This window comes from Pelophylax lessonae (assembly GCF_965119305.1).
Source record: "Pelophylax lessonae genome assembly, chromosome: 1".
In the NCBI taxonomy this organism is placed as follows: Eukaryota; Metazoa; Chordata; class Amphibia; order Anura; family Ranidae; genus Pelophylax; species Pelophylax lessonae.
Genome location: NC_138768.1, coordinates 139540181 through 139553640, shown reverse-complemented (window position 1 = coordinate 139553640; position 13460 = coordinate 139540181). Strand labels below are relative to the sequence as shown.

Genomic DNA, 13460 nt, shown 5'->3' with positions numbered 1-13460 from the left:
GCTCTGGGTGCAGTTTGTGTGCAGACATGTGTGTGTGCGGCGATCGCTGCGGCGATCCGCCATTTTATTTGCCTATATACTGTGACCGGCCCTGTCTCTATGCAGCGCCGTGTTTTGGCGCCATTCGCCGCCATTTTGGCGGGCGATACTACTCATGCACATGGCGGCGCCATTTTATTGTGGCCTTTTTCCCTCTGCCGAGCGGCCATTTTACTGGAGCCTTCCATAGGCTATATCAATCAGTCAGCATTGCATCACTTCCTCTTTCCCCGGGAACAGCGATCGGTGGCAGCAGTCTGGTGTGCTCTCTCCAGGTTTTTACCTTTCTGTCCTGTCATTCCTTGCTCAGTATTTGTCTATCCCTGCGGGGTCAGTGCATACAGCAGTGTGCGGTGGGCTGCGCTCGCCGTGGTTTTAAAGGGCCAGTACCTTTATTGCTTTTCTGTACTGGGGCATGGATTCTCAGGATAGCAAGTTTCCCCCCGCCCTGGTGGGGGACCAGGGGGCTGCTGCACCCCCCGAGGGGGCTGATCTGACCACTGTAGTGGCTTCCTTGGTGTCTCAGGTGCAGATGCTGCTGGCTGAACGATCCGCAAAAAGGGCCAGGTTATCCATTTCCTCTGATTCAGAGGGCGATGTGGCTGCTGTGGCTGGCGTACCCTTCTCAGGGTCCCGCTCATCTTTGGACCTTGTGGGGTCTGAGGGAGAGCCTGAGGTGGAGGGGGTTGATGTTTCTCCCCCTGGCTCGCCTGAAGAGCTTGCACTCATGAATGAGCTGATTGCTTCCATAAAGGACACCTTGCACCTGGAGGATGAGCCTACTCCTCCTGCTAGGATGTCTGCTTTCGGAACACAGAGGGCTCGCAAATCAGCGCAGGTTTTTCCCTGCCCTACTGAATTTCACCATACGGTTAATGAACAGTGGCGCAATTTAAAGAAGCCTTTTACCGTGCCAAATAAGTTTAAATTACTTTATCCGTTTGCACCTGCCACCGATGAGCGTTGGTGTGTGGCGCCTCCGGTGGATCATGCGGTAGCCGTTTTGAACAAAGCTACTGCGGTGCCCTCCGAGGATACCCCGGTTTTCTGGGACCCTAAGGACAGGAGAATAGAGTCTCTTGCCCGTCATGCTTATATGGTGGCTGGTTCTATGCTGAAGCCTATTTTTGCTTCCATTATGGCGGCACAGGCTGTTGCTGATTGGACCAAGATGCTCAAGCGCACCTTGGCGGCTGATTCCGCTCCACCTACCACGTTGGCTATGGTGGACCAGATCCATCAGGGTGTCATGTACTTGTGTGATGCGGACTTGAATTTAGCTCCCTTGGCTGCGCGCCTGTCCAGCGTGGCGGTACTGAACCGTCGTCTGATTTGGCTGAAGAATTGGTCGGTTGACCAATCTTCTCGCAAGAAGCTGGCGGATTTTCCTTACGCGGGATCTCGCCTTTTTGGCGAGGCTTTGGATACCCTGATAAAAGGGGTTACGGGGGGCAAGAGTACTCTCCTGCCCAAGTGTTTCAAGCATAAGTCTTTCCGTGGAAAGCGGAATTCCTCGTCTAGGCCCTCTCAGGGGTCCTTTCGTGCCTTTCGGTCGCAGTCCAAAGGCAAGCCCTTCAAGGGCCAAGGCTCCCAGAAGAAGCCGTGGGCAGGGAAGCAGAAGTCCGGCCAGTTCGGTTCGACTTCCCATACCACTTCCGCCTGAAGGGGCGCCCTCACCCGTTTCTGGGGTGGGGGGACGTCTGCGCGGTTTCCTACAACCTTGGCTCGCCCGCGTTCGGGACAGGTGGGTTCAGGAAATCGTTGGATCTGGTTACAAGATCGAATTTCTCTCTCGGCCGGCGGGCAGATTTTTTCCCTCAAATCTTCAGCTGTCTCCGGAGCGCTTGCAGGATTTGCACCTGGCGGTGCGGGACCTGCGGGCCCAGGGGGTGGTGGTCCCGGTGCCTCATCGGGACAGATTTCGGTGGTTTTACTTCAATCTGTTCACTGTGCCCAGAAAGGAGGGCAAAGTGCGTCCGATTCTGGACTTGAAAGCTCTGAACCGCTTTGGTTTCGCATGGAATCCCTGCGCTCAGTGGTGGCTGCCCTGAGTTCGGGGGAATTCATGGCCTTCATCGACCTGAAGAATGCGTACCTACACATCCCCATTTTCGAGGGTCACCAGAGGTACCTTCGATTCGCCATTGCGGAGGATCATTACCAATTTGTGGCGTTACCTTTCGGTCTCGCTTCGGCTCCGCGGGTTTTTACCAAAGTGCTGGCGCCGGTTCTGGCCCTGTTGCGAGCACAGGGCATTGCCGTCTTGGGGTATCTGGACGATATCCTGATACGGTCAAACGCCAGTCAGAGCCTGGTGACCGACCTGTCCACCACGATGCGGACTCTGCAGGAGTTCGGTTGGACCATAAACATTCCGAAGTCGACTCTGTGTCCTTCGGTTCGCCTTCCCTACCTGGGAATGATTCTGGACTCTGTCCAAGCGAAGGTCTTCCTACCGTAGGACAAGCTTCGGACTCTTCAGGACGAGGTCAGGTCCCTCAGGGACAACCGGCACTCGTCTCTCCGGACATGCATGAGATGTCTAGGTCTAATGGTCTCGTCTTTCGAGGCGATCCCTTTTGCCCAGTTTCACACGCGGGGTCTCCAGGCGGAGATTCTGGCCGAGTGGGACGGGCGGACGCAATCCCTGGATCTGCGGATCTCGTTGAGCCACGACACCAGAAGGGATCTTCTGTGGTGGCTCCAGTCCCCGGCGGTGTCGGGGGCCAAGTCTTTTCGTCCATTGTCATGGACGGTGCTAACCACGGATGCCAGCCTGTCGGGCTGGGGTGGTCTTCTGGGCGTTCTGTCCGCCCAGGGAACTTGGTCGGAGGTGGAGTCCTCCCTCCCGATCAACATTCTGGAATTGAGAGCGATAAAGCTCTGCCTTCTGAGATGGACAGACCGGCTTCGGGGCCGTCCGGTTCGGGTTCAGACGGACAATGCCGCCGCCGCGGCTTACATCAACCACCAAGGGGGCACCAGGAGTGCCCGAGCGGCTCGGGAAGTAGCCGACATTCTGTCTTGGGCCGAGACGCACGTCCCGGCGATAACGGCAGTTCACATTCCGGGGGTGGAGAACTGGCAGGCGGATTATCTGAGTCGCCAGACCCTGGACCAGGGAGAATGGTCCCTTCACCCGGATGTCTTCCAGATGTTGTGCGCCAAGTGGGGTTCCCCAGATGTGGACCTGTTCGCGTCTCGTCTGAACAACAAGGTGGAAATGTTCGTGGCAAGGACGCGCGATCCTCGGGCAGATGCGTTAGTGGCGCCCTGGCATCAGTATCGTCTGATGTATGCCTTTCCACCGATTCAGCTGCTGTCCAGGCTTCTTCGCAGGTTAGCCTCGGAATCACACACAGTGATTCTGGTAGCGCCGGACTGGCGTCGCCGGTCCTGGTACGCAGACCTCGTAAATCTGGCGGTCGACGCTCCGTGGCATCTGCCACTTCGAGAAGATCTCCTGTCTCAAGGGCCGATATTCCATCCTGCTTTACAGTCGCTGGCTTTAACGGCCTGGCTGTTGAAAGCCAGGTCCTGAAGGATAGGGGTCTCTCCCCTGAGGTCATTCCCACTTTCATCAAGGCTAGGAAAGCCTCTTCGGGGAAGATTTACTACTGTACTTGGAAAGCGTATTTTGCCTGGTGTGAGTCCAGGGGGTATTCCCCTCGCTCATACTCGGTGTCGAGAGTGTTGGCTTTTCTTCAAACGGGCGTGGACCAGCGTTTGGCGTTGGCCACGATTAAGGGTCAGATTTCTGCGCTGGCCGTTCTCTTTCAACGCCCTGTGGCATCTAATTCGTTGGTTAGCACCTTTGTTCAGGGGGTGCACCATTTGGCCCCTCCTAGGAGGGACCCTTTACCTCCATGGGACTTGAACTTGGTTGCAACAGGCTCCCTTTGAAAAGATCAGGGAGATCTCGTTGTCTCTATTGTCCAAGAAGGTTGCCTTTTTGGTGGCGATCACTTCGGCTCGCAGGGTGTCGGAGCTGGCAGCTTTGTCCTGCAATTCTCCCTACCTGGTGGTCCACAAGGATAAGGTGGTCCTGCGGCCTAACCCATCTTTTCTTCCGAAAAGGATATCGGAATTTCACCTGAATGAAGACATTGTCTTGCCTTCGCTCTGCACGAAGCCTAAGCATCCGAAGGAGGTTGCCTTACATTCCTTGGATGTTGTCCGGGCGATCAGAGTGTACCTGACGTCCACTCAATCTTTTCGCAAGTCGGATTCCCTCTTTGTCCTTCCTGAGGGACCTCGGAAGGGCATGGCGGCGTCGGCTGCGACCATCGCCAAATGGATCAGACAGATCATTGAACAAGCCTATGCCTTGAAGGGGAAGGTTCCTCCCTTCCCTGTGAAGGCGCACTCTACCAGGTCTTTGAGTACGTCTTGGGCTTACCGTCATCAGGCTTCTGTGGTCCAGGTGTGTAAGGCGGCGACTTGGTCGTCCGTTCACACCTTCTCAAAATTCTATAAGGTGGATGTTCAGGCATGGGCTGATGCCTCCTTTGGCCGTAAAGTTCTCAGTGCGGCAGTCTCCTAGGGACCCTTGTTTTCATGGGCCCTTGGTTATTGGGGTGTTTTACCCCTGGGTTACTTGTTTTCCTGGGTTGTTGCTCCTGTTGAGCACGTTTTTTTCCTGTTGCCCAGTTGGTTCTCTTACTGTGGTAAGGTTCCTTTCTCTGATGTGGGTACTGCGTTGCCTTTCTACGGTTGCGTCTCCCACCCCTCATGTCTACACTGCTTTGGGACATCCCATTGGTGAAGACTTGTGAGTGGGCGGCGACTGTCGGAGGACGTAAGAGAAAACTGAATTTTTGTAAAATCTTACCGTAAAATTCCTTTCTCTGAGTCCTCCGACAGTCGCCGCCCCCCGCCCCTCTTTTGGGGTTTTTGTGTACTCTTACTGCTATGCTACCAAACTGAGTTGGGAATGCTGGTGCAGGAGGTATTGACTGAGGGGACTTCCCCTAGGGGTGTGTCTGTGTTAAAAGCTTTGTATTAACAATTCTTGTTGCCTAGCTACTCCTACGGAGCAAAGGTCAATACCCATTGGTGAAGACTTGTGAGTGGGCGGCGACTGTCGGAGGACTCAGAGAAAGGAATTTTACGGTAAGATTTTACAAAAATTCAGTTTTTTTCATTTTGGATAGAGCCAAGGAGGATTAAAACCCCCTAGCATATTTATTTCACAATCTGTGTCTCATTGCGGAGATTTCCTTTCACTTCCTGTCCCATAGCCAAACAGGAAGTGACAGGAAATCCCTCCAAATTAAGGGAATCCCTTGAGGACCCCCGAGTCACCTAAACTTGTGCCCCCATTGGAATATTTTCCCGCTATTACTTTTCTGGGGACAACCCAAAATTTGGGATTTTCTTTTACTTTCACTTTTAAGGATAATGGTAAACAGGAGAAATAGGATGAGTCTCCTTAAAGGGGGCACCAACAGCAATAAGTGTTCTAATCCAGCCCTCAAATTTTCCACTCGCCTGCTCGCATTTTGCGAGTGGAAAATTATGTAGGGCGAGCTCCGGGAGCGAGAGGAGAGGAAAGCCGGCCACCTGGCGGACTGAATAATGGCAGAGCGCGGATCATCCAACTGTCTGTAACAGCTTGTAATTGCCGTGCGCTCGCTGACACACACAGTCCCGCCTCCTAGCCCTTCTTCTTTGATGGACAGAACACCTGGCCAACCAGGACGTGTGACGTCTATCAAAAAAGCCGGGCTAGGAGGCGGGACTATGTGTGTCAGCGAGCACCCGGCAATTACAAGCTGTTACAGTTGGATGATCCACACTCTGACACTGGCATAGGGGTTATCTCGCGCCGATCATATCTTCCACTTAAGGCAGCTTGCTCCCTCTGTCTGCGCTGCTCTGCTCCCGGGGGCTGGAAGAAGGTGAGTGCCCGAAGATTGAGCAGCCGCTGCCTCCCTGTGTGACTGCATAGAAGGGGCGGCTGCATATAGAGGAATTGATCTTTGCTCAATTCCTCTATATGCAGCTGTCCCATCCCCCTCCTATCCAACTTCTTTTTTTTTTCTGGCCCCCCTAGTGATGTACAGCCCCCCCCCTCTCCAGCCCCCCCAGTGCTCTTCAGCCCTCCCCAGTGCTCTTCAGCCCCCCCACCTCCAGCCCTCCCCAGTGCTCTTCAGCCCCCCCTCCAGCCCTCCCCAGAGCTCTTCAGCCCCCCCTCCAGCCCTCCCCAGAGCTCTTCAGCCCCCCCCCCAGCCCTCCCCAGTTCTCTTCAGCCCCCCCCCCTCCAGCCCTCCCCAGTTCTCTTCAGCCCTCCCCAGTGCTCTTCAGCCCCCCCCCCCCCGCCCTCCCCAGTGCTCTCCAGCCCCCCCAGTGCTCTCCAGCCCCCCCAGTGCTCTCCAGCCCCCCCAGTGCTCTCCAGCCCCCCCAGTGCTCTTCAGCCCCCCCCCTCCAGCCCTTCCCAATGCTCTTCAGCCCCCCCCCCCTCCAGCCCTCCCCAGTGCTCTTCAGCTCCCCCTCCAGCCCCCCAGTGCTCTTCAGCCCCCCCCAGTGCTCTTTTGCCCCGCCCTCCCCAGTGCTCTTCAGCCCCCACCCTCCAGACCCTTGATGGGCACTGATGAGGCTGCACTGATGGGCACTGAAATCATTGTTATTAATATTTATTTTTGTAACTTCTGCATTAATGCAAAAACATTTAACATTGTAATTTTATGAGATAATTTATGAGGGCATGTTTAGGGGGTGGAATTAGGGGCAGGGTAGGAGTTGGGTGGGGCAACTGGTGGCGAGTAACCCTGAAGGCCTGACTAGTAGCTCAGGACTTTAAATTTTGAGCCCTGTTCTAATCCATCTCCCCTCTATCCAAAACAAAAAAAAAAAAGATTTGCCTTTAGCTATACTTTAAGGTTAGGATATAGGGCAGCCTTTCTCCACCTTCTCAACACAGAGGAACTCTTAAAATTACTTACTGATATCAAGGAACCCCATTAGTGTGATAGTCAGTGGGAAGAATGCGCCTTACACTTGTGTACATTGGGAAGAATGATCCCTTACAGATAACTAAAATGATCAATGGTGTCAGTAGGAACTTATCTGAGAGGCAGAAATTGTTCATTGCCTAAAGAACCCCCAGCAACCTCTGAAGAAAACCTTAGTTGAGAAACCCTGATAAAAGTATTAGAGTGCTGTACATATTATACTGCTGTTGTATATTAAAATACAACAGCCTTAGTATTTTTCAGCACAGGTTTCTTAAAGGATAATTTTAACTTTTTTGGAAAAAATTATAAATGCAAATCTTTTTGCAGGTAAAAAAATGTGCATTTATTATTTTTTCCTGTATGGGAAAGCCGATACTCGCTGACAGCAAGACCCCCCATAAACTACTACAGCTTTCCACAGCGCCCTGTTAGTTCATTGAAAACTACAAGCTGACAGCCGCTAAGGATGTCTGGGCTTGTCGTTCGTTCAGACACACAGAGCTGTGGGCCGGGCCCCACACGGGCCATGTTGTTTTCAAACAGTGACAGCTAATACGGGGAACTTCTCCCCATACTGCTGTCACAGAGAGGAGGCAGCAGCTGCAGCACTGGGAACATGTTCCACCCTAAAATTGGGTAGAACATGTAAGACGTTTCTCAAAGGTTGAACTTATCCTTTTAAGGGTGTGCTTTTTTTTAATTGCTACAATTGGAAATCGTCTAGTAGGTGGAGGCTGCAAAATAAAATACTAATGGATAATAAATGGACAGATATATCTATACACAGACAGACCTGGGTGATTTCCCCCGGTTATGTTAAGACAGGCATGTTTGAATTCTATATTTCAGCTATCAACCACAGAAATGGATCTGGTGTATTGTTTCAGAAGGTGCAATGTTTTAAAACAATGCTATAATAATTCTTTTTCAAAGGAACGTTTCTCATCTGTTGGGGCTGTTGACTCACTGTGTTTCTTCTCTAAAGCTCGTAAGTCAGCTGTCGTCACCAGTAAATTCAATTATAAATTTCCCCAGAGCAAATTTATTGTCCATCATGCAGTGCTCTGTGACGGAATCACCGAGGAAATGGCTAGTTACTCGGAATTAATGTGTAACAAAAAAAAAAAAAAACGGAGCACAGAAAGTATTTTTCTGGCACTGGTCAAAGTTAAATCTTTCAGTGCATTTAGTAAAGCACTGCGTAAACTGTTGGCGCTATATAAATCCTGTATAATAATAACAGCGATTGAAGCAGTGTATGTGAAGACCACATTGCTGGTATGGCAGAACAATTTTTTTTAACCTAATGTTATGAAGAAACTCAGAAGCTCAAAAAACACAAAATGTAATTATTTCATAAATTTATAACAAAGTGCCTAAAAATGTATGTACAGTGCTTTGCGAAAGTATTCGGCCCCCTTGAACTTTTCAACTTTTTGCCACATTTCAGGCTTCAAACATAAAGATATAAAACTGTAATTTTTTGTGAAGAATCAACAAGTGGGACACGATCACAAAATTTATTGGATATTTCAAACTTTAACAAATAAAAAACTGAAAAATTTGGCGTGCAAAATTATTCAGCTCCCTTAAGTTAATACTTTGTAGCGCCACCTTTTGCTGCGATTACAGCTGTAAGTCGCTTGGGTTATGTCTATATCAGTTTTGCACATCGAGAGACTAAAATGTTTGCCCATTCCTCCTTGCAAAACAGCTCGAGCTCAGTGAGGTTGGATGGAGAGTGTTTGTGAACAGCAGTTTTCAGTTCTTTCCACAGATTCTCGATTGGATTCAGGTCTGGACTTTGACTTGGCCGTTCTAACACCTGGATATGTTTATTTGTGAACCATTCCATTGTAGATTTTGCTTTATGTTTTGGATCCTTGTCTTGTTGGAAGACAAATCTCCGTCCCAGTCTCAGGTCTTTTGCAGACTCCATCAGGTTTTCTTCCAGAATGGTCCTGTATTTGGCTCCATCCATCTTCCCATCAATTTTAACCATCTTCCCTGTCCCTGCTGAAGAAAAGCAGGACCTAGCCATGATGCTGCCACCACCATGTTTGACAATGGGGATGGTGTGTTCAGGGTGATGAGCTGTGTTGCTTTTACGCCAAACATAACATTTTGCATTGTTGCCAAAAAGTTTGATTTTGGTTTCATCTGACCAGAGCACCTTCTTCCACATGTTTGGTGTGTCTCCCAGGTGGCTTGTGGCAAACTTTAAACGACACTTTTCATGGATATCTTTAAGAAATGGCTTTCTTCTTGCCAATCTCCCATAAAGGCCAGATTTGAGCAGTATACGACCTATGGAGAGAGTCTCCCACCTCAGCTGTAGATCTCTGCAGTTCATCCAGAGTGATCATGGGCCTCTTGGCTGCATCTCTGATCAGTCTTCTCCTTGTATGAGCTGAAAGTTTAGAGGGACGGCCAGGTCTTCGTAGATTTGCAGTGGTCTGATACTCCTTCCATTTCAATATTATCGCTTGCACAGTGCTCCTTGTGATGTTTAAAGCTTGCGAAATCTTTTTGTATCCAAATCCGGCTTTAAATTTCTCCACAACAGTATGTCGGACCTGCCTGATGTGTTCCTTGTTCTTCATGATGCTCTCTGCGCTTTAAACGGACCTCTGAGACTATCACAGTGCAGGTGCATTTATACGGAGACTTGATTACACACAGATGGATTCTATTTATCATCATTAGTCTTTTAGGTCAACATTGGATAATTCAGAGATCCTCACTGAACTTCTGGAGAGAGTTTGCTGCACTGAAAGTAAGGGCTGAATAATTTTGCACGCCCAATTTTTCAGTTTTTTTATTTGTTAACAACGTTTGAAATATCCAATAAATTTCGTTCCACTTCATGATTGTGTCCCACTTGTTGTTGATTCTTCACAAAAATTACAGTTTTATATCTTTGTTTGAAGCCTGAAATGTGGCAAAAGGTCGCAAAGTTCAAGGGGGCTGAATTCTTTCGCAAGGCACTGTATAGCCAAAAACTTTTTTTTAGCGTTGGATAGAGTAGGGAAGTAAGGAACCCGTCAGGGTACTCTTTTGCTGCATCTTGCTTGGGGGATTTTTCCTTCCTTACATGTTCTAAAGACACACCAGAAAATTAAAAATAAAATCTTCACTAAGGTGAAACAAATCCGATTGTCCCTAAAACAAGTGTTCTTGTTGGAAGATTTCCCCTCATTTCCTGGTTTGGTGGCAACTATAAAACATTGAGTTTCCCATTACTTTCTGTCTTAGTGACAGTAGTCATTGGGACAAATCTAGAGGGTCAATCTCTCCAGCAGAGACACAAATTGCAATAAAACTTAGCTATATCCAGAACTCTTAAAAAAAAAAAACTTATTGTGTAACTGAGGTCCAATTTTGTTATTATTTTTTTGTTCCTCAAATACATGATATTTAAGAATGGTCCGAATGTTTGATTTTACCTTTTCTTCAGAAAATCCGGTGTCACCGATCATTATGCTTTAGATGACAGCCACGCCCTTCATCTTGCTCGGAAAGCGGTGCGAGCCTTAAATTATAAAAAGACGCTAGATGTAAGTCACAATTTATTCTTGTGTGATGTGAATGTCTCCGTGTACCCTGTAAAGCATAATGAGTAAATATTTGTTTATTCTACTAATAAAGTAACGCATGATTGTTAACATGGAACTCGAACAATTAACACCTGCCCCATACTGCATGGTATCAAGGTGAATGAACTGTGAAATGAAACAAGGTGTTTTAACAAGTCTTCATATCTCCCCTCATGTCCTTGGACAATCATTATCTTCCTTGACACATTTTAATGACACCGCGGTAATTGGATTAGGTTGACTGTTAAGCCCCGTACACACGTACCGATCGTCGGCCGAACGATCGGCCGTCTTTTGTCCAGGGCTGTCGTGTCTGTTGAAAACCCCAAAAGACTGCACACGAATTTTGTCGGCCAACAACAGCCGACTGCAGAAGTGATGTCATGTGATGGTTAACTTTCCTTGTCTTTTTTCTTTTCTGAGCATGCTATTCGGCTGTCTGTTGGCCGAATTCTGTATTGACTGGCGAACAATCGGCCGTTCTGGTGTTGGCCAACAAAAATTTTAATGCCTGCACAACAGATTCTGTTCGGCCGAAAATGCGCTGCCGGCTGTCGGAAGCATCATACTAACAAGCCTACAATCGGCCGATCGGTCGTCGGCCGAATATTTACAGCCGACAATCGGTACGTGTGTACGGGGCTTTACTCTTTTACGTACTGGGGTATTTTTTTCACCACTTATTTGAACTGAAGAAGCCACTTGGATAGATTGTCTTCAACTATTTAAAACAAGGTCCATTTAATGTGACTACAACTAGCCATACCATGACCTAGATGTGAACCTTCACAATCTATACAAAGAATTTTGCAATATGTAGGATAATGTGATGGGATCTCTGGTAAACATAGCTCAGTTATTTTCTGTGCCATGGTATGTAGAGATAGAGAGCAGTGCTTGGTGATCTCCTTTAGGATGGGGAGATCTTGTCGTTTCCTATCAAATTAGCCCAGTTATGAGCAGCTATATCTGTGAATCAGTTGAAAAGCAGGCTTATGTCTGTATAATGCTCATCTTAGAATGTGATGATTTCAAACATAAATGTTGACTGGTAACACTTAAAATGTCACTTTTTTTATAGGTTACTGTAGAAAATCCTGAAGACCCTATTTTCGCAGCAGATGAACTGTATGGAATTGTTGGTGACAATTTAAAGAAGAATTTTGATGTCCGAGAGGTATAGCTTTTAATAATATACAAAAAAGTTCCCCCCTACACAAACTAAGAACACCACTCAGTAACCGCTTCAAGGTTTTTTGAAGCAGCTGTAATGAGACACTTTGGGGAGTGGTAGTTGGGGTAGTACCATGTAGTTTATATTTTGTGGTGACCGGAAATAAAGGCAGATTTCAATACTCATCAGTTGTCCACCTCCCTAGTTCTGCTTGGCCATGCTATTCCTCAACCAGTCCAATGGCCTATCTCAGTCTACAATTAGAGAGGATTGAAAGACTCCTTAACCACCTAAAGACCAGGCCTATTTCTGACATTTGTTGCTTACAAGTTAAAACCAGTATTTTTTGCTAGAAAATTTCTTAGAACCTCCAAATACTATATATGTTTTTATTAGAGACCCTTGAGAAGAAAATGGTGGTGCTTGCAATTTTTTATGTCACACAGTATTTGCGCAGTGCTCTTTTAAAAGCATTTTTTGGGGGGGTGGGGGGGGGGAGGTTAATACACCACTGAATTAAGACTAAACCGTAAAGTTAGCTAAATTTTTTCGTACAATGTGTAAGATGATGTTATGCCAAGTAAATTAATACCTAACATGTTACGCTTTAAAATTGCAGGCACTCGTGGAACGGCGACAAACTACCTTACTTAAAAATCTCTATAGGCGACGTTTTTAAAAACTTTTAACGGTTACCAGTTTAGAGTTATAGAGGAGCTATTTTGCTAGAATTATCGCCCTTACTCTTAACTATTGCGGCAATACCTCACATGTGTGATTTGAACCTGGTTTACATTTGCGGGCATGACATACGTATGCGTTTTCTTTGGCGCATGAGCAGACGGGGCGCTTTTTTTTTTTTTTTTTTTTTACACTGTTCCTTATTAAAAAAAATAAAATGAAACAATGTTTTGCACTTTTATTGCTGTCACAAGGAATATAAATATCACTTGTGACAGTAATAGGCAGTGATAGGTGCTCTTTGTGGAGGGATCTGAGGTCTAAAAGACCTCAAACCCCCTCCTCTGCACTTCAGAGTATTCAAAACACCAAAATCAGGGTTTTTTAATACTTTTGGATTTTTTAAAATTGGCACTGTTGACTGTCGAGTAAACCGGAAGTGACGTGACATGACGTCGCTTACGGGTTAATACATCGGAGACACGATCAAAGTCGAATCCTGGTTTTGTTTGGGTCTCGCGTCAGACAGCAGAAGTGCTGGCTGGGCGCTCAGGTCTCCCGGTGGGACTGGAGACCCGGGCGGAGTTGCAGGAGGAGCAGGTGAGAATGTCCCCTCCTGTTGCTTGTGATACCGGCCGAATGGCTGCTTAGCCACATTGGTTGTTATCACATGAAAGTCGACTGTCCGCTCTAAAAAACCGTACCAGGAAGTGATTAAAATGTATCTGAACTTAGAAAGTTAAGAATTGCTATGTAATAGAGAGAAAATAGAGATATACATTGTGGCTATGAAGTGGCTTTTGCCATGAATTCATTCTAAATAGCAGTTCACTTGTTGGTGTATAAGTGTGCCTAGGCAGTTCTTGACTTACAGCCTCATAGCTGCATATGTACTGTGGAAGGCGCACCACTGTCTGTGACTGCTAGGCTTTTGAGATTTGGAGATGTCCTTACTGTGCTTACTGTACTTGAAGAATTGCATCTCCCTGCTTCATTAATTCTGTTGATCCGTAC

General features: G+C 47.6%; 1 protein-coding gene across 1 annotated transcript in view; it reads left to right on the top strand.

The window, feature by feature from the left end:
- Positions 1-13460, top strand: part of MCCC2 (methylcrotonyl-CoA carboxylase subunit 2) — a 195081-nt gene that overhangs the window by 66620 nt on the left and 115001 nt on the right. Inside the window, exons 9-10 of the mRNA XM_082275349.1 lie at positions 10453-10552; positions 11673-11768. Coding sequence (XP_082131475.1) covers positions 10453-10552; positions 11673-11768 — 196 coding nt within the window. The remainder of the gene's footprint in view (positions 1-10452; positions 10553-11672; positions 11769-13460) is intronic.